At 33.2% G+C, this 21,838-nt stretch overlaps 2 protein-coding genes and 1 long non-coding RNA gene across 4 annotated transcripts; all 3 read left to right on the top strand.

Annotated features, from left to right (window-relative positions):
- Positions 1–571: 571 nt before the first annotated feature.
- On the top strand, positions 572–14,781 carry LOC103839149. Its single transcript, XR_004450151.1, has 9 exons — positions 572–939; positions 1,490–1,659; positions 1,746–4,249; positions 4,380–4,420; positions 4,500–4,557; positions 5,085–6,786; positions 6,873–7,785; positions 7,878–14,385; positions 14,513–14,781. It is a non-coding gene; the product is annotated as an uncharacterized LOC103839149 (long non-coding RNA).
- A 2,180-nt stretch (positions 14,782–16,961) lies between these two features.
- Positions 16,962–19,776, top strand: LOC103839121 (probable metal-nicotianamine transporter YSL5). Of its 2 annotated transcripts, XM_009115615.3 has the most exons (6): positions 16,962–17,391; positions 17,464–17,621; positions 17,699–17,796; positions 17,884–18,018; positions 18,108–18,297; positions 18,543–19,776. In XM_009115615.3, exons 1-6 carry the CDS (start codon positions 16,962–16,964, stop codon positions 19,674–19,676), a joined length of 2,145 nt encoding a protein of 714 aa, XP_009113863.1. In that variant the 3' UTR covers positions 19,677–19,776. The 2 variants fall into 2 exon arrangements, with proteins under 2 accessions (XP_009113863.1, XP_009113870.1); XM_009115622.3 differs by lacking the exons at positions 16,962–17,391; positions 17,464–17,621 and having other exon boundaries at positions 18,128–18,297.
- A 70-nt stretch (positions 19,777–19,846) lies between these two features.
- Positions 19,847–21,714, top strand: LOC103839113 (probable ADP-ribosylation factor GTPase-activating protein AGD15). The gene is made up of 9 exons (XM_009115605.3): positions 19,847–20,058; positions 20,180–20,231; positions 20,315–20,373; positions 20,469–20,559; positions 20,647–20,701; positions 20,796–20,886; positions 20,966–21,167; positions 21,264–21,423; positions 21,497–21,714. Coding segments are annotated over exons 2-9 (711 nt in total). The 5' UTR covers positions 19,847–20,058; position 20,180; the 3' UTR covers positions 21,499–21,714.
- Positions 21,715–21,838: the final 124 nt, after the last annotated feature.

The raw sequence follows: 21,838 nt of genomic DNA, 5'->3' as shown, positions 1-21,838 counted from the left end.
TAGTTTTTTTTTAATTTTATATTATTGAAAGATATTAAAAAATCACATTAAATATATAATAAAAAATTTATATTTTTTCTTATATGTTATATTTTGAATTTTTCAAAACGTTTATATATTATTAGAAATTTGAATATTCCCACTCTGAAAATTTTTTGATCAATAGATTTTTTTTTTGTTATAATAAGTTACAAATGATCATAAAATACAACGCATATGAATTTTTATTTAATAAATATTCAAACTAATATATATATATTTATATATATATATATATAAATACTAATGATCTAAAGCAACAAGATTGGCTGATCAATTTAGTCGTCCAGTTGAAATCTTTCAAAAGTATGTGAAAGACTAAAGTCAAAGTAAATATGGTTTTAGAATAGTAATTATATTTTACTAACCGAAATACCGAAAAAAACCGAACCGAACCAAAACCAACCCGATATTCGGATTGAACACCCCTAATCCAAATGAAGCCAAACTATTGTTTCATTCTCCAAAATATAATAAAAAGAATAACTTAATCCCGCGCAAGGCGCGGGTCTTATCCTAGTATATATATATTATTATAAAGTAAGGTTCTCTCTCCTGTGAGAGCGCCACGTCACTAAGTCGTTCGACGATAGAGCGACATGTGTCCTGATTTATTTAAACGCTGCGCATCATTTTCTCGCTGGTTACGTTCGTTTATGTGTTGTGTTTTGGGCTGTGTCTGGCCCGTTAGAACAGAAGTCCTAAGTAACCCTAATTTGACTCCAGAGAAAAACAAGCGTCTTCTTCCCTGTACGTACTACGCTGACCAGATGCCGATTCCACTTCTTCTCATCGACTGAAACGATCCGTGATCAATTCCATTAGTTCACTCCCCCCACTATTTCGTCTTCAATGCTTCGTTTTGATCTGAAAGGCGGTTTTTGTTGGGTATAAATATGTGTGAGTGTTTCTCCCTTTATCTCATCTTATATATCTTGCATCTCTTAAATCTCATTCTAACTGATCGTGTTATGGCTGATTCTTTGTTTGTCGACATTATTTTTTTGATTCGGCGAGCCCCTTACTTTTTGTTCAACAATTTTTTTTCTTCATTTCCTGCGAGTCCCTTACTGTTTGTTCATCGACATTTTTCTGAATCAAAGAGCCTCTTACTGTTTGTTCATGAATTTTTTTTTCTTGGATCTTCTTCCTCTTTGTTGATTATGAGATGTTTGATGGTTTATGAGGCTAACCATCTTCAAAATAATTTGGCTGCAGAGAAGATATGTCGTGGTGGTGACCGGGCTAACCTTTCCTGTTTGTTCATCAAAATATTTATTTTTTTGCTTGGATCTTCTTCCTATTTGTAGAGATAGGTTTTTGATTCTGCTTTTATCTGTCACCCAGTATTGTAAGTCATTCTGCTACTAAACATGTGTGAGTTTAGTAATATATGTGGTCTGACGGGAGATAGCGTTCTTAGTTTTATTGTACTGTTTAATTGTGGCAGGTGGAGGGATCATAAACTCCAGAAGAAATGATTGCTATACTACAAAGAGTTGTGGAAGATAGTTCACCTGTTATTTTAACTGCAAGGTTGAAGCAGAGGAAAGAAGAACCAATTTGCATCTGAGAGAGGAACAAGATGCTGCTTACAGGGCTGCTCTTGAAGCCGATCAAGTGAGTTTGCGTTCCTGGTGTTTACAAGATCTGTTGTGATTAGTCTAATGTCCAAATTTGAGAATCTTTTTTTTTGTGTTGATTAGGCACGGGAGAGCCAGAGACAGGAAGAGGAAGAGCGGTTAGAGAAGGAAGCTGCTGAGGCAGAGAGGAAACGAAAAGAAGAAGAGGAGGCTCGGAGAGAGCCGAGCGTGAAGCTGCAGAGAGAAAAACTGCTAGAGTGAGAATGAGACCAGAGAAAGCACTTTCTCTTGGAGCGAACCTGAGAAAGTACCTGATGTTGCACAAGTAAGTTCTCCTCCTTTTCTTTGCCATTCATTACTTTCTCTGTTTTGCTTTTGTTGGATATTTATGGTACACGTGGACTGTTTATTTGCCGTGACAATGTAGGTTTTGGTAAGGTTCACTTGGAGTGCTTGAAACAGAAGAGTATAGCTTCATCACAATCTTTCCAAGAACAGTGTACAGAAGAGACAAAGAGTCAATGTCACTGAAAGATGCAGGTTTGCATCCTCAGGCAAGTGTGTTCATTGAGATACATTAGATTCTTCTTTTTCTTTCTCCTTAAGCCACTTTTTTTCAGTTTTTTTCCAGCTCTTTTAAAATAATTAGTAGTGTAGCTTCAGTGATCTGATGAATAAGATAACATATATATACACATATTTTCAGAAGTTGTGTCACATATTTGATATATTTCTTTCTTAAAATTATGAGGTCTCGCATTGTACTTTTTCTCTTGGTGTCATATTGAAGACATCAAGATCGGTCTTTGTTTCTAGCTGCAACAAATAATTCTTTAGTTGGTAAATTTCTGCATATCAAAAATGTGTTATATATTGTGAACTGGAAGAAAAATGTATGAAAAAGTACAATTAACTAACATTTTAAAAAATGTCAAAAATAAAAATATTGATGACAATATAAAATAATTATATATTGGTGATAAGCTAACTAAATGATTTCTAACAATGATAATATAATAAATAGTAAAAGTTGTAAAAGAAAATAGTAAGAATAATATAATACGAAAATGATTTTCTGGATAAGTCAAAACTTAATTACATCATTAATCATGATAAAATAAGTACTATTATAAGTTCAGACATTTTTTTTTGCTGCCATATCAACAAATGGAAAAAGAAAACATGATACATCAATGTAAATTTTTAAAATTTATGATAAAAATCACATTTTTAACATTTGAATAGTGAACCATATATATGAACAATACAGCAAATGCTCCATAAATAATATTTATAACTAACAATACGTCATATATTTATGGTTGTTTGTTATCTTTTTGGTTTAGCCTAAACTTTGGTAGTAAAAAAACAAATTACAAAATTTATTATTTTCAAATTTTTGTTAATGTGGGTTTAAAGAAACATATCAAAACAACATGAATATATTTTTCTCAAAAATAATAATGCATTAATATATAATCTAACGATTTGTAAATATTAAACAATAACAACTAATATCAATATTTTATGCTACTTGCCTATTTTTCTTAAAAAGATAAAAATTGGATTTTCAATTTCGATTTTTTAAATTATATAATTTGAGAAGAAATGTATTTAGAATCCATTAAATTAAAGAAAAGCAAATGTTGTGAACAAAGTAAAATATTTATATTTTGATGATTGTTTAAATATAGTAACAAATGTACAATTTAAAAAAAAAGCAAAAAATAGTAAAATTTATACTTATAATATTGAAATTTATAATAAAATAAACTAAAATTTTCACTAAAATTTAGATATGTTTATATTATTGTTTAATTTGCTTATAATAAAATAAACGTTCATTTGCATACCCGCCCGTAGGGCGGGTCCGACCCTAGTTATATATAAAAGAAGGTTTTTTCTCTTTTGTGAAGACAAGTCAGCGCCATGTCAATAAATTCAAGGAATCCAGCCAACGAGAAACCCTAATGATCTCATTCAAGATTTCATCCCAATCTTTCTTCTCCGCCATCCGAGAGATTTAGATGTTTAGTTTGCATGATGAAGAATCTGGTGATGAATCTCTTCGTAGGGTTTCGATTGTGTCGTTTGATCTTCATTTTGATTAACCAAAACGTCTCAGTTACAGATTCATCGCTTTAAACCCCTTCTTAACTCCATCAACCACGATCTAGACTTCAATGCGATTTACTCTTTTGCTAGGCGGTGTATCTGCGATTACAAGTATAAATAGGTTAGCCTTTCTCCTCTCAAAACCATCTTCTCAGCAAAGTAAACTTATTATTTTTTCTGATTTGAAGTCTGGTGGGTGTTCTTTCACTGTTAAGGTTAGCTTGCTGCAATTCTGTGAGGCTACGAATGTCAAACGCGGTAGGGACGTCTTCCTCGCCTATTTAAAGCCTTAAAGGTACATCCTCTCCCACAAAAATTATCTATCCAATTCTCCTCAATCATAAGCTTCTCAGAAAATCCAGAGAAAATTGCTAACTTTGCTGTCCTTCTCGCAATTAAATTGGCGCCGTTGTTGCTCCTCCATCGTGGTTCGACGACTCACTCTTGCGACAATCATTGAAACCTGTCGCAACCTCCTTCATGTGACGATCATTGAATCACCTCCATCTTGCGTAAGATCTCTATCTATCAGTTCATTATAATCCATATATTTTTTAAAACTTTATTATTTTGCCTGAGAAATTATGCTTATATGAGTTGCTCAATAGATGCTCACCAATTTCGTCACTGGAACAATTGCAGAAGCATCTGAAAAAAATAACACAGGCTGAAACAAGGTTATTGTATGTTTCTGTAACTCTTCAACTATGTTATTAACTGAACCATATTAGATTTGAAAGGGCTGACTTTTCTCGAAAATAGATCTGGAACTTGTGTGTTGGTACATGCTGAGCATGCTGTTGACCCCTCACTTGCTAAGGTAATCTGTGTAAGTAAATACAGAAAACCTACTTCTATCCCATCTTAATTGGTGCAAACAAGCTCTTATTCTTGTGGGCCCTTTAATCCAAATTGGTTCGGTTGATATATTGTCTCTCACTGTGCAATTAAGGTAATTAATTTGAGATGAATAATGGATCGCTGAGTTTGGTTTGAGCTCTGTATTTCTCTTCGCATGTCAAGTTTTTTTTATTTTTAATAGGGGCCCTTGAGTATGAGATGTGTGATGCTCATATTGCTATCCTAGCTAGAATGATTAGCCAAGCTTTGCATAAAGTGAGCCACTCTTTTTGTATAACACTTATCATCTTTATAAATCAGGTATAGAACTTTTGTATGTAATATTTAAAGAACTATGTTAGTTTCAAGAGGTCGGTATATTTCATGGTCGCTCCCCCGCAGTGTTATCATATAGTCTGATGCGTCTTCTGCTAGTAGCATCAAACATTCTTACAATTTCAAATGTCTTTTTTTTTTGTCTTAAAGACTTTAGTCTTTGATTTTCAGACAAGCTATTCTCTGTTCGGAGACTTCATTGCGGCCAGGTGTGAGGAACCAGTTTATCGGAGGGAAATCATAAGAGGCAGCGTGAGGTTGACTCAGTCATGGCAATTTATGTGCTGAGGTTCTGATATTTAAGGAACATGTTTACGTTTTGTTACACCAGAGATTTTGGTCAAGCTGAACCACTCTCCCTCGAAATGTCAGACTCATATAAATAATTTATATAAAAAAAATTTTGAACAGGCTTCCAGTTCCTCACACCCGGAAACAATGACACTTTTGTTGTACTCTACATATGAGGATCATATTACTTTATTATTATAAAAATATTTGGGTTTTGTTATTTCAGTTGCTCAGATTTTCAAGGTGGGTATAATCAAATGGTCTGAGGATCAACAATACATTGAAGACTTTTATTACTCTGCTGATCAAGTGCCTGATGGAATAGCTAAAAGATTTTATTCGTTTTTGATTTATCATGTTATCTTAGAGCAGCATTAACGCAGGGTTTTAAAGACTTTTAAGAGCTATGGGACCCACCAAAAAGTTAAAACCCACTCCTTCCTCTTCTGCAAGAGGCGAGTGTGGTAAAGTTTCTGTACTGTTCACAGGCCCCACTGAAACGTGGCGATCCGCGATTGATCTATCTTTAATTTTTTTTTTTTTTAAATCGGACAAAACAAAAAAAAATATAAAATAAAAATTAAGAACCCAGTTTTCTCTTGCTTGCGTTAATCCTGCTCTTAGGGTGTTGTACTCTTTACTGGTGTACAAATTCTTACTACCTTTTCGTTTTTTCTCAATGATATTCGATAGGTTAGTTAATGTCGATTTGCTCTTCATCATTTGTTGCAGGAGGGTGAAGGGTTATGCTTAACCTGCGTCGAATGCTAAAAAATTGTTGAAAAGGATGAGCCTTAACAGATTCATTTTTGGTGCCAGTACTATTATATGTTGCTTCTTTCGTTCACTTTGTAAGGCCATTTGTGTGTCAGAAAAAAAAACTTATTTTAAGTGACTATCCATGACATGATATTGGTAACTTGCTTGACAGTTTTTGAGGTAGTTGGTGATGCTTTTGTTTCATAGTACATATTTTAAACCGGGGTAAGTATCTATATTAATAAAGTAGCCTAGAATGGCTCTAGGTGAAGCCAAGTTCTTTTTGTTGACACGTGTACTCACCTCTAAACTGAAATTGTTCGTGAAAAAATGAAGTGATTTCGGCTGCACAACTTGGGTTTTCTCTAATTATAAAATCTGGTCTACCTGTATATTTACACGAAACAATAATTTTAAGTTGGCCCAATGTTCAGGCCCACTTCAGTGTTACTCTTTCTTTGCACCAGGTCTTTACTTAGACAGAGGCGTCACGCTTGCGATTCCCTTTCATCTTTTCAATCATGTTGCGCTCAACTGAAATGATAATCAGTAACGTTATCGCACTACACCCACTACATCGTCTTCAATTCTTCTTTAATTTCTCCTTCAGTTTCGTGGATCCATATATATACAAACCAAGCTAGAGACGAACCGAATTCCTATTCATTTCGACCATGGCGTCTTCTCAAGTTCATTTCCGGAGCTTAAGGCCGGCCGTTGCAAGCAGATGTTTCACACCAGACTCCTGCAATTTTACGATGGCCGGAATGTCAATAAAGGTGGGGAGCTGATGGGAGTTGACATGTTCCTTATAGATGTGAAGGTATGCTGGCTGTTGCTTACAATTATTTGTTTAGGATTTGGACCTTTTCATGTTTTTGATAACTGATTCATTCTTCCCCTTGTCAGACCTAAATCAATTATCAACAGGCTCACACTCAAACACGTTTTGAAAGAATGCTCGCTTTATGAGCTCAGTGTTTTTGATGTTGCAAGAAGCAACACTAACTTCAGGTTTTGTGATGCTCCTGTCGCTATTAGATTCACTGAACAAACATGAGGAACACATTCTCTCTGAAGCCCAGATTTCATGGCCAACTCTCACCAGGTACTATCTCTTTGACGAACATGTACCTTTATATTAAACTTCCACACCTAAAATCAGTCTCTTCCCTTTCTGAGAAAACGTTCTGTCATGAAAACAAGACATCATTCTCTAAATCAACGATTTGTTGTCATTCAGAAACGTCACAGTCTCATTATTTCTATTGTTACTATTTACGAAAAGTTCTGTTTGGGTTTTTGTTTACCTGCTACTTCCATTGTAATAAGCCTTTGGTCTCATGCGTTTTCATTCAATAGAAGACCTGGATGAGCTCCTCAGTTGTGTTGTGGGCGTAGATATGCGTGGATATGCTCATGCCTTTCTGGGATGCTCGGAATCTCAAGAAAGGCGTCAATTGTCGGTCTGATAATCTCGAAAGTGATTGAGATGATCCTCTATGATTAAAGAGTTTTCTTCTCAAGCTATGTTGATTTAGGCTTCGATTAATGTCCACTGGCTTAAGACTTCAAACACATATTGAGTGAAGGAACATTTTATGATCTCAGTGCTTTTGATGTGACAAAAAGCAATCCCAGCTTCTGCTTTAGCGATTGCCAACATGCTATTTGCTTCAGTGACCAAACCGTCTTTGTGGAGCTCACTGAACCATTTGAACAGATTCCGCTTGAGAGTTTCAGGTTCTGGAATTATGAAAGCAAGTTACAATGAAGAGACTCAGTGTATCCAGCGCATGATGATCACCCTAAGCATTAAAAGGTATATAACAACTTAAAAACTTTCATTTACTGTAACAAATTAGCATAAAGTAGCAATGTTTCAAACTCAGTTTTTTTTTGTGTGTGTTTCAGCCACTCAAATGTCTGCCTAAGTGCTTTTGACGGATGAGTTAAAGACTTTGATGAATATTTGCCTGTAATGCTAATGGTGTTGTGGAATATGGAAGCGGTGAGGCCATAAAACCAAGTTACGCCTCTGGTGATGGTCGGAACACAAGTGAGGTTACCCAGAGAAGGAAGATGGGTCCTCTGGAAATAAGGCACGGTACGGACTGACTAATTTGAAAGAACAAGGAGAGCTTAAATTACACAACATGGTGACATGCCTTTTGCATTAGGTTTAAACTAAAAAATTCACAGACAATGAAGTTAGAATACTTCAAATCTTTAGCATATTTGGTTCTGTTGATTTAGTTTTTACTTTTGCACCCGTTCAGACATTTTTAATCCAGTAAATTTGAAATTCCTCCTACAACCACCGTATCCTTACTCTAATTGAACATATGATAGTTTTTGCCTTTGCTGTACGTTATAAGAATTCTCACCATCTCAGGCGTTTAAAATGTCCATAAACTATGTATTCCTTATATACCCACACACCTTCTCCAGCCTAACAACGACAGTAAATGGAACTTCAAAAATATAAATTTAGGCGAACAAAATAGACACGTACCTTCCTTCTTGAGTGGTTACTAATTACTTTATAGTTTTTGGAGTTTGAAAATGTCATTCCCCTCTGTAACGTTGTTTTGGTCACAATTTACACGGTAACTAAATATAAACGAAGATTCTTGGGTTTGTTTCTCACACAACAAACAGATTGAATTCCCTCAAGTTAAATGCTTTTACAGAGCTGTTGATCACATATTTTCCTGGCTTGGAACTCCTCAATTCCTTTGCAAATGGTTAAGAAGAAACCTCCACCCTCTGATAAACGTAACACGAAGCCGTCTGCTGGAGTCAAAGCTCAGGCTGTGAGAGGATCGTCAAGCACCACACACGCAACGTCTGTAATAAAAATAACAATAACAGGTACGCCAGCGGATATATCTAGCTACGAACGTAAACTCGACCATGACTTATTGTTTGTTTGTTTCAAAATTGACAACGCCGGTGTTCATGCTAGACAGCCTTGGTTAAACGAAATCTACTTGAGAACCACACGAGCTTCCACTTGGTCGCAGCACCACAACTATACTTAAGTATGTCTTATTGTTTTTATGTGCATCTAAGACCTCAGGAGTCTACATTTTAAGTTTAAACTAGAATAGCACCTGCGCCATGTGTGGTTAAATTTTATCTTTATAGTGATATATAATTTACTTATATACGATAAACCGGCTTTTAACATTGTAGTTTTGTATACTGTTATCATTCCTCCCAAATTAAACGTATTTTATTCTGGTATTGTGTATTTTTTTACGATACATTGTATTATGTTATTGGGGGCTTACGTTGTCGTCGGATGATATTTTCCATTTTTGGCAATTTTTTTATATATTTTCTTTTTTTTTGTCAGCTTTTTATATATTTCCTAAGGTTTCAATTTGTGGTTTATAATTTTTTACATAAATTATTTGGTTATAATATATTTTATATACAATATAATTTGTTTGTTTAATCTTTGAATTTTACATGGTATATATTTTTCTTAAAAAGATGTTATAAATGTATAATAATTCAGTGTTTTGACATAGGACTGCGCAAAAAAACCCGAATCCAAAAAACCGAACTGAGTCCAATCCAAAAAATTAGCACCATATATACCTGAACCAAAATTGATTTAATATCTGAACAGTTCAAAATTTTGGTATCTAAAAAACCGGAACTGAACCAAACTTAACCCAAATCAAAGTATTTCTGGTATTCGAATATATCCGAAATAAATATAAGATATTTTTAAGTTATCTAAAATATTAAAAATATATATAAATAGTAAAAAATAAATATCTAAAATAGTTAAAACAATATTCAAAACACTAAAATACTTGAAATATCTATTGATTATCTATTCAAATATTCAAGTTAAATTAATTTGTACGTTAAGTTTAGGTATTTTAGTACATGTTATTTAAATTATATGTAATATATTTTTTAATATTTTGAGAAATTTATAGTATGTAATATATTTTTTAATATGTGGACTTAAGCAACGTTATTTTATTAGATATTAATTCTAACATTCACAATCTGACCATCGGAGGAGGTGTTGTTATAGACATTTCAATTAAAAAAGAAACTCCAGAGAAGTATATGTTCTACAGTTTCTTAAATTGCTCACAGACTTCCGTTTCTTTCTTTAATCATGCTTTCGGGCCTGACTTTAGACGTCACAGTGATAACGAAATAAAAAAATTGACCTCCACCAAATGTAGATAGTCTTACAGATAAGAAATCATAACACCCTAAAAATTTAATAAAAATACTATTTATATCTTTAATAAATATAGTCTCCTTAGTTTCAATTACGTTTTTATAAAACTTACGATTAAAAGTACACAATACAAAATTAGTTAGGTTTTTTTTATGAATAAAAACGACATCTGATGGGTTTAAATCTTATAGTTCAACTTCTTAATTTTAACAAATTTTGAACTAAATTGGTTTGACGGTTAATTTAAGAGCTGCTAATTTTAAATTATAACCATTAATAGTTCTCACCACAGATGATTCATGTAATATATATAGCTTCACATTACTGCTGAAACATTTCAATAGCCAAATCATTCTTAAGCAAAACCATTACGAGCATTTCAATTTTTACAACAAATAAACCAAAGTAAAAAAAATCAATAACACAAATACTTATCTACTAATAATAGCAATCCCAATTAATTCCAAAGGTTGTGAATCTCACTTATGCTGAAAGGTTGTGTCTTTTGAAAAAGATGTGTAAAGGGTTGTGTCTTTTCTAAAAGTCCTATGTTATAAAGTTGTGTCTTTTATAAATAATTATCTAAAAGTTGTGACTATTCATAAATATCTTTTAAAAAGTGAAAAGTTGTGACTATTAGAAGAATGTGACTATTCAGATTGAAGGGTTGTGACTATTTAAATAGATTTTAAAAATCTATAAATAGTCTTTGTCATGCATTTTTTAAATTTAAATTTTCACTAATCTACTAATAATCTACTAATAATAAAATGGTGGAAGGTAGAGTTTTCTCTGGAAGATATGGTTATGTGCGTTCGCTTTAACTTTATGATCAGTAAGATTCATAACAGCGAAGGAGACAACTTCTTGATCACGTCATATGTGATACATAGAATATTAGATTTTTTTGTGCATAAAAAATTTGACCCAAAATTGTTTAAATAGAATTGAAAAGGTACGAATGGTAAAGTGTGTGAATAGGTATATATAAAAATAATATAAAGTTGCAACTGTAGGGCTTTATAACATTTCGAAGTGAAAATGTACGATTAGTAAAATATGCAACTTTTTAAAAATCAAGCAGGTATTAGTGACATTTTTTCGAAGGATGTAACTTTTAGAGATATTTTTTCACAACCTTTAAGAATGAAAAAACACAACTCTTCACTTCAATTGAAAGGTTATATGTTTTCAACAATTAAAAGTTATGTCTTTTTATTTAAAATAACTGTTTATATTGAAAAGTTGTGACTTTTCATATATGTATCATTTCAATATATATATGTATTATTTCAATAAGAACAATTTTTATATTGAAAAGATGTAGCTTTTGAGACAAATTTTTGAAAATCTATAAATAGTTTGTATATTATTTCTTAATGGTTGTATATGTGCGTGTTATACAACAATTTGGCTTGAAATCCCATTCTTTTAAACGATTTCTTTTATTAAAACTGATTTAGACACATGAAACCATGACATAACAAAATAATATTTAGGGTTTAGAAACTTACTGCCCAAGACACACATGAGGAACACTTAACCTTTACGACATGGACCTGGAACGGTGTATCTCTCGTACTACAGCGGTATGAGCGACAACTCTGATGGTTTACGGCTAGTGGTGGTGAAGATCATCAGTCCCGCTGGTGTCAAGATACGGTGTCTCCGGCTCGTATGTCTCCTTTCCCTCTCGGCTCACGTTCTCCACATACAAACCATATATGAAGCCTCAACGCCATGGACGGGATGGCACAGAACGAGGCATGTGATGGCAGGGGCTGATACTCCCGTGGTGATGACTCGTCGTGGTTAGTGATAAACAGCGGCGGATCCACACTTTCCCACGAGACACCAAGACAAAGTGGAGCAAGATGGGTTGGAGGAGGAGAGAAACGATGGAAAGAGGGAGATGCATGTGGAGGTGGACCAGGTGGTGCTATGGAGGTGATGGCTCCTCACTCGCACGCTTTCAACATTGGCGGCTTGTCACATGGAAGAAGTTCTCTCCATTATATAATTAGGTTTATGTGTGTACAAACACACGACTTGAAAAAAAACGATAAGGCTTTGTTTGATAGTAAATTAAAACAAACAAAAAAAGAGCAATTCTCGGTTTGGTTTATAGAAAAATATTAATGAAAATAAATTAAACCAAATTTATGAAGTGAAGAAATGCAGTTTTCTTAATGCTACAAATAAAAAGCACCCATTCAGATCATGAGTTAGCAGTCGTATCTCTTCCGCAAACAAATGCAACGTTTCATTCAATTGACATCTTCATCAATTATATATGTAACTCACTTCCAAATATTTTTAAACTCATCTTTGGAACTTCTAGAAAACTGACTAATTTTTCAGTAACTTTCATTTCAGCAAATGATTACTTTAATTTTAAATTTTGTGAAAGAGTTTATGAATATCACCACCACCAACAGTTTTCTTTTGCTTTTTTATGTCTTTCAATTTCTCAATATTTCCATCATACAATTACTTAATTTTTTTCAAGAATCAGATGTATCAAGTAGAAATAACTTATTTAGTTGCATTTCTATCATTTCCAATATTTTTTTTATTTGATAGGACGAAGTTGCGAGGCGATTATTTGACAGATAATTAGACATAAATTATCAATTTTTTAGATTTATGTATTACCTTTGAACATATCGATCGCATCGGGTATATATACATAAGATTTTTTTCTGTTGATCGATTTTTAAAGATTTTTAAAAAACACATATAAACGTAGAAAGCTCTATTTGTTATTTTCTGTGCATTAACCTAAATCTTAAAAATTTGATTGAAAACTTAATAGACTTCTGGAGTATCTCCATCTTAATACCATTTTGTCTTCCAAAATACTATTTACTACTCCAACAGAAGTCATCATGTCTTCAAAAGGTAAATTCATAATTTATCAATTTAATTAACTTTTCCAGAAATTCAAGGTAATATTATAAATTTGAAAGGTTATTTCAACATATATTTAGTAAGATATCCAATCTCTTTAATATTCTTTCAAATAAATAAAGCAAATAAATAAATATATTAAAATAATAATATATTATTATTTACCAACATAGAAATAGTAATTGTTTTAAAAATTATGAACTAATAATTCTAATATTGTTTCTTAAATAGGAAAGTTATTTAAATATCATGCAAAAATAATAAAATCATGTAAAAAGTGATTGTGATATATATATAAAATTTAGAACAACATTTCATTGATAATTATAAAGTATATTATGTGAAAATTGTAAGAATAAACTTAAAAAATGGAAATGCAATTGTTTGTAATATTTGTTCTGATAAAAATACAATCAGAACATTAATGTTTATATAAATATATCTTCAAATACTTTGTAAATCATATTTTAGTTATCAAAATTAAATATTATTTATATAATTTAATTATTACTAGCTATATCTTTATAAATAAAGATTGTAAGATATATATTTTTATGCAATATGAGTTTCCGTGCGACATCGCACGGGTTTCTTTACCTAGTAAATACAATAAAATACAACACATAAATAATTGAAACAACATCCCGCCCGTAGGGCGGGCAAACCACTAGTATATTTAATGTTATGACAAACACGAGACTAAAGTCCTAATTTGGGTAAATAAACATTGATTAATCTGAAGTTTAGTAAAATTTATTTTAACATGATATATATGTATAAAAGAAATAGTATTTTAAATAAATGAGAATACTGTAACCTTATCTTAAAATAAATTAATTATATATAAGAAATCCAATATTAAAGAAATATAATTAATGAGTAAAATATTTTTACAAAACCTAATTGGTTATTGGATAATATTGTTTATTTAGTCATCAAATATTCAGTCATATATTTATATAAATATTAATAGTTAGAACTATGTTTTCATCATGTCTTTTTTTCTTCCAAACGGACAGTTCCCTATTACTGCGAATTATACATTCATTTCTGCATTATTTAAATTAGTAATTTTCAAAAAAAAAAAACTACAAATACATTCACAAATATAAAACAATCAATGTTTGGAGTGTTAAATTTAACCACAACAATAAAAAACTCCATTCTACTTACCATATATATATATAAAGAGTTGAAAAAATATTTAAGAAAATGTAAAACAATTGCAATAATTGAAAATCGTTTCATAATAATATAAAATTAGAATATGTAAATATACAATATAAGAAAAAAAAAGTAAATATATAATATAAGAAATAGAAAAACTAAATTAAAATCTATGTGAAAATAGTATAGTAAAATAAATAATAAATATACAATATAAGAAATAAAATATTACATTAAACATCTATTATACTATTAGAATAAGTAAATATAAAATATAAGAAATAGAAAAATTACATTAAAAAATCTATCTGAAAAAAATGTATAATAAAATAAATAATAAGTAAATATACATTTTCATAAATAGAAATATTACATTAAACATCTATCATAATATTACAATTTGATAGAAAAGCAAAACAATTAGAATAACTAATTATACAATATAGTAAAAATAAATTATAAGTAAATATACAATATACAAAATAGAAAAAATACATTAAATATCTATCTGAAAAATTTATATTATTCATTTTTATATTTAAATATAAATAATAAAAACAAGAACATAGTATAAAAAATAGAAATATTACATTAAACATCTATCATAATATTATTATTTGATATAAAATCAAGAAAGCTATAATAAGTAAATATAAAAAATAAGAGAAAATAAACAATAAGTAAATATACAATCAAGAAATGAAAAAATTAAATTAAACATCTCTCTGAAATATGTATAGTAAAATAAATAATAAGTAAATGTACTATATAAGAAATAGAAACATTATATTAAACATCTACCGTAATATTAGAATAAGTAAATATACAATATAAGAAATAGAAATATTACATTAAACATCTACCGTAATATTACCATTTGATATAAAGCAAAAAAAATAGAATACATGACAATATAAGAAATAAAAATGACGTTTTTCTGTATCTAAATGAAATGAAAGTAATCTCTATTTATAGATAAAAAGAAATCTTGAATTTTGATATAATTTCTATACTTTTTTAAAAGTTTATTTATTTAATAAATGCTTTCAAATTACTAGGTGAAAATAAAAATCAAAAGAAATCTACACAACTAATGAAAAATCTTTTGTCGAGTAATAAAACGACATGTGACAGCCTTGAGCCACAAAACTTTTTTTTAACAGTTGAAACTTTACAGCAGTTGTTGAATTCACGTAGATAGACACAATATTTCAATACTTTCATTGGAAGAGTTTCAACAATTGAAACCAACTTTCGATAAGCCGTTGTAATATGGTCTTAGTAAATCTAAGATTTGTAAAAATGTTGTCCTCACGTGTAAATTAGAATGTAGTGTAATTTATAGATGGGTCCCTATTCTTATTTTTTTCATTTTATATTAAGTAATGTTATGCCATTTTGAGTTGATAAATAGAAAAAAAAAAGACACCATTGGTTTTCTTTCTCATATTAATTCTTTGCCTTATCTTCAACTAGTATTATCTTGGGAAAACTGTTTTTTTAGAGCAAAAAAATGGTAACTATGTCTCTTTAGACTAATCTATATTTTGTGTCATATTTTCCTATAATACCCTTTAATATTTTTGAAAATAAATTTAATAAATAGTTTTACAAACAAAAAAATTTTGGAAAAATTGTAAGTTTTGATAAAATACCTATATGAACTTAGTGATATTTTTTCTAATTATAAAAAAGTTAAAATTATAAATTTCATATTATGTTCTAAATAAAGTAGAAATGACATTCTACGAAGTAGAAAACGAAATCCACTTTTTTCATTGAATCTACAATGTTTAGAATACGTGATCTACGTAAATAGGAGTATTCTAAAAATATTTAGAATACACATTCCGCGCTTAACCTATCGTTCTAAAATCTTTAGAAATCAAAATCTACACATAATATAAATCTAAAACACGTAGAAACCGACTTCTACAGATTTACTATAAATCTAAAACATGTAGAAATCAAACTCTAAACATTACTATAATTCTAAAAAACGGTAGAAACCGATTTCTACATATTAGTTGTATTCTACGGATAAGAAATCAGTTCCTAAAAATATGGAAACAAAATATTTGAGAATATTCACTTTTATATTTTGAAAAAAAAAATCGATTTTTTTTTGAAAAAATAAAAAAACGAAAAAGGAACAAAAAAATAAAAAAAATTAAAAAAGAAATAAAAAATTACAATTTTAAGGGCATTACTGCCATTTTGAAAAAAATTAGTCTAATGGGACATAAAGTAGTATAGATTAGTATAAAGGGACATAGTTACCATTTTTTTGTTCTAAAAAAACAATTTTCCCTATTATCTTTTAATAATAAAAGGTATATAGACTTTTATTCAGTTTGTGGTCTGGAGAGCACTGAGTAATCAATATACTGTTTATATATAAGATATATTTATTAAGGTTCCAAGCTTGTTGGATAGGGATGAGTTTAAGAACTTGTTTAGAACTTAATGATGTTGATTAACAAGTTAAATTCCAGGTAATTAGCTATTTACAGACATACCGACAAAGAATCTTAAGTAATAAAGAAACACCAAAGCTATATCTGATTTGTCAGAATGTTTTAAAAAACAGAGTCCAAGTTGACAACTTTCAGCCTTTGATTTTAGTTCTCATCAATAATACTGTCCTTAACTTTCTCACCACCTCGTTTTTTTTCTTAGATCTAAGAAACAGAGAGATAGGTAAGATGAGAAAGGCGTGTCTAAATCCAGACAGAGTTGTGGAACACGAGTTGCAGGAAGTTGGGTTTAGTCCAGAATCTGAGAAGGCGACGAATAAGCATCATGAAGAGGAAGAGGAAGAGGAAGAGGAGGAATCTGTGGAGAAGATCTTTGAAAGCAGAGAAGTACCTTCTTGGACAAAGCAGCTGACTTTGAGGGCTTTTGTGGTGAGCTTTGTGCTAAGCATCTTGTTTAGCTTCATTGTTATGAAGCTTAACCTCACCACAGGAATCATACCGTCGCTCAATGTCTCTGCTGGTCTTCTGGGTTTCTTCTTTGTCAAGACGTGGACCAAGATGCTTCATAGGTCTGGATACTTGAAACAGCCGTTTACTCGCCAGGAGAATACTGTTATTCAGACTTGTGTTGTTGCTTCTTCCGGCATTGCCTTCAGCGGTAAGGAGAACATTCATAGCTTCATATTGACTCTTTTGTACTCATCACTCACCTGCTTTCTTTTATCTACAGGAGGGTTTGGGACATACCTCTTTGGCATGAGTGAACGAATTGCAAAGCAATCAGGAGATGTTGCTCGTGGCGTCAAGAACCCTTCATTGGGTTGGATTATTGGATTCCTCTTTGTTGTCAGCTTTCTTGGCCTCTTCTCAGTTGTTCCCCTGAGGAAGGTTTGGTCTCAATTTTGTTAATGTAAACCAAAAAGGGGACAATGAGTTGAAGAGATCAGTTTCTATGTGTGTTGCAGATAATGGTTATAGACTTCAAACTAACATATCCAAGTGGTACTGCTACTGCTCATCTTATCAACAGCTTCCATACACCTCAAGGAGCCAAGCTAGCCAAGTACTGTCTCTTTTCACTTCACTTTAGACTCACTAGTCTTGAGTTCTCTGCTTTTTTTTTTAACTTCATGCTGCTTTTCTGCATCAGGAAACAAGTGAGGGTATTGGGGAAGTTCTTCTCCTTCAGCTTCTTGTGGAGTTTCTTCCAATGGTTCTTCACGGGAGGAGAAAACTGTGGGTTCTCCAACTTCCCTACCTTTGGACTCAAAGCTTATCAATACAAGTAAGCTCAATAAACAACTCACTTACTCAAAAAGAAAGAGCATTGGCTTATTGGAGTTTCTTTCTGGTGAGAGCCTGATGTACAAATAGGTTCTACTTTGATTTTTCAGCAACATATGTGGGTGTTGGCATGATATGCCCATACATAATCAACATCTCTGTTCTCTTGGGAGGGATCCTCTCTTGGGGTATAATGTGGCCTCTCATTGAAACCAAAAAGGGAGATTGGTTTCCTGCAGATGTCGAACCCAGCAGCATGCATGGTCTCCAGGCTTACAAGGTACATTAAACTCTGGGCCGATCCTTAGATTTTAGGTGTTATAGACGATTTAATAAAGATTTCAATAATTTTTTTTTCTTTTTTTTTACAAATTTAGAGTCCTATGCATATGCATGTAATTTTCTTCAAAATTTTTGGAGGCTAGATGCCAATGATTCATTCAACTTTGCTGGACCGGCCCTGACTAAACTCTCCATTAGTTCCTCTTTTTATTGTTCCTCTCCTGCTTTATTGTTTCTTTCCAGGTGTTCATAGCTGTTGCTATAATCCTAGGAGATGGCTTATACAACTTCTGCAAGGTGCTGAGCCGGACACTATCAGGACTATTCGTACAGCTCCGAGGCACTACTCCATCTTTCTCAAGAAGATCTTTCACAGTCCAAGAAGAAGAAGAAGACCCTCATGCTTCCCCACAAACCCCAAAAGAATCATACGACGACCAACGCCGCACAAGATTCTTCCTCAAAGACCAAATCCCCACTTGGTTCGCCGTCGGAGGATACATCACCATCTCCGCAGCCTCCACCGCCATACTCCCGCACATGTTCCACCAGCTCAGATGGTACTACATCCTCGTCATCTACATCTGCGCGCCGGTCCTAGCCTTCTGCAACGCCTACGGAGCCGGACTCACAGACTGGTCCTTGGCCTCAACATACGGCAAACTCGCCATATTCACGATAGGAGCGTGGGCGGGCTCCGAGCACGGCGGCATGCTAGCTGGACTAGCGGCGTGCGGCGTCATGATGAACATAGTCTCCACAGCTTCTGACCTCACACAGGACTTCAAAACGGGATACCTCACGTTATCGTCTCCCAAGTCAATGTTTGTATCCCAAGTCATCGGCACAGCGATGGGCTGCGTCGTCTCACCTTGCGTGTTCTGGCTGTTCTACAAGGCGTTCGACGACCTAGGCATCCCGAACAGCGAGTACCCCGCCCCGTTCGCCACCGTGTACCGGAGCATGGCGAAGCTGGGAGTAGAAGGTGTTGCTTCTTTACCAAGAGAATGTTTAGTTCTTTGCTATGCTTTCTTCAGCGTGGCGATTCTTGTGAACATAGTGAAGGATAGTTTGCCGAGCAGGTGGGGGAGGTTCGTGCCGCTGCCGATGGCGATGGCGATACCGTTTTTCTTGGGGCCGTACTTTGCGATCGACATGTGTGTGGGGAGTTTGGTGCTTTTCGTGTGGGAGAGAGTGGATGCGGCCAAGGCTGAGGCGTTTGGGACTGCGGTGGCGTCTGGATTGATATGTGGAGATGGGATTTGGTCGTTTCCGAGCTCGGTGTTGGCTATAGCTGGTGTGAATCCTCCTGTTTGTATGAAGTTTCTCTCTGCTGCGACTAATTCGAGAGTTGATAGCTTTCTGAAAAGATCATAAGGCGTTGGTAAAGTGTATTGTTGTATAGATCATAGGTGTGGAGGAGTTTGTTTGGATTTGTAACTGCACAATTCATGCTTTATAAATTGTTGTTTTTTTTTTGAATCACTTAAAAAGACGTAAACTTGCAAACATAGAAACAGAGTTTTGTAGTGACACATTAAGGTTAGAAGATAGGAGAAGAGGAATGATTGTGGTAAAGAACAAGACTTTTGGTGGAGAAACGGTCGAGATCACTGATGACGAGGTCGGTGAAGAGAAATCAATTTCGTTTCGGTCTCTTCCTCTGTTTTTGACCCTTCAGTGTTTCCAAAAATAGAGAGAGAGAGAGAGAGAGAGAGAGAGAGAGCTGAGGTGTCGCAGTCTCTAGATATATAAAAGGGTACGAGAAACTCTCTTGCCTTCTTCTCTCCTTGAAGTCCGTTCTTCCTTGTGATCTATCATTCTCGCTTTCTGCTACAAACTTCCTCTGTTTTTTTTTTCTTCTTTTTTTTGTTAATCAGAATGAACGGGAAGGCCTCTGTTTCCAAGGAGCTAAACGCCAAACATTCAAAGGTTGCACATCTTTTTCTATTGATGTCTATTGTCCCCGATGATAAATGGTTGCCTTAGAGATTTGTGTGTGTGTTCTTATACAGATATTGGAAGCACTTTTAAAGCAACCAGACAATAGAGAATGTGCAGATTGTAGATCAAAGTAAGCGTGAGGATACCATCTCTCTCTTTCTTCTTGTTCATCCGAATGATAAGAGCTTTTGTTTGTTGTTGGATGATCTATATCTATTTCTCCAGGGCACCAAGATGGGCAAGTGTGAACCTTGGGATATTCATATGTATGCAATGCTCTGGTATCCATCGCAGCCTTGGTGTCCACATCTCTCAGGTTTCTTTACTTCTTTTTAATTGATTTGTGTTTGAACATGGATCATATTACAAGTTAGTGATGATCTTGCATGGTTCTTGTAAACAGGTAAGGTCTATAACTCTGGATACATGGCTTCCAGATCAGGTTTCTTTCATGCAATGTAAGCTCCTCTTTTTGTCATGAACCCATTCAGTTGTTGAAATTTCAATATTAATCCCATAGCTTGATTGATCATATTCTTGTTCTTCGTTTAGCTACCGGTAATGCTAAGGCAAATCAATACTGGGAATCAGAGCTGCCTCTTCATTTTGAGAGGAGTTCAAGCGACGCGTTTATAAGAGCCAAGTAAATTGCTTCTTTGTGTTGCTGCCTTTGCTGCTTCTTCATATGTTACAAGCTTAGATCTTTTTTTGGTTTTTCTTAGATACAATGAGAAGAAGTGGGTGTCACCGGGAGGGATTCAACCTTCTCCTATAGCTAGCCAGCTAAGCTGCAAAGTTAGTCACTTGGTAGAGAGCGGTTATAAGCCTGCAACTCCAAAGAAAGCAAGAACTCTTTCCCTTGATGAAGACCTCTTTCTTAAGCATGCTCTTCAAGTAACACCTCCAGAAACAAGAATTCGAGCGGTATGGTAGTTTAGTCAAATGTCATGTGGCAAGAACCAATAATGCTTTCTTAGTAGGATCATGAACCATTTTGATAAAACTGTTTCTGCAATGCAGGGTTCGGTAGATATGAAGGAGAATGTATATGCTCTACCTCTACCAGTGGGGATGGAAGCTAAGAAACCAAATCAAAAGAATGAGATTTTCTCCCGGGAAATGTATCAGAATAGAAGTACCACCACCATAGCACCACCCTCCAGCTGGGCTACTTTCGACTGTAAGGCGAACTTTTCTTTTTATCTTATATATGAAATGTTATGATTCTAAATCTATAAATGTGAATGAAACAGGATAAAAGAATGAGAAGATGGAGCTATTAATTATGGTCAACAGGTTGGCAGATATGAATTCAAAAGCCAACAATAGAAGTTCTTCTATTTTTTTTTCTATGTATCTACTTTTGGTTGGTTGCTTGTAACTAAATCATTTAAATACAATGGAAGAGAGACATCTTCATTACTTTGGACCGAAAGAAAAAGCAATACAACTCACCCATTTTGTATTATGATTTTGAATTGTTAAAGAAGTAACATCAGTTGATCGCTCCATACTCCTCATTCCTCAATACTATAAACTATATCAAGCAACAGACAACAATGATGACTTCAACAATCCATTTTCAGAAATTTCGG

Source organism: Brassica rapa, chromosome A01 (assembly GCF_000309985.2).
Source record: "Brassica rapa cultivar Chiifu-401-42 chromosome A01, CAAS_Brap_v3.01, whole genome shotgun sequence".
Lineage (NCBI taxonomy): Eukaryota > Viridiplantae > Streptophyta > Magnoliopsida > Brassicales > Brassicaceae > Brassica > Brassica rapa.
The sequence above is the reverse complement of the archived record's forward strand: the minus strand, read 5'-3'. Positions and strand labels throughout refer to the sequence as shown.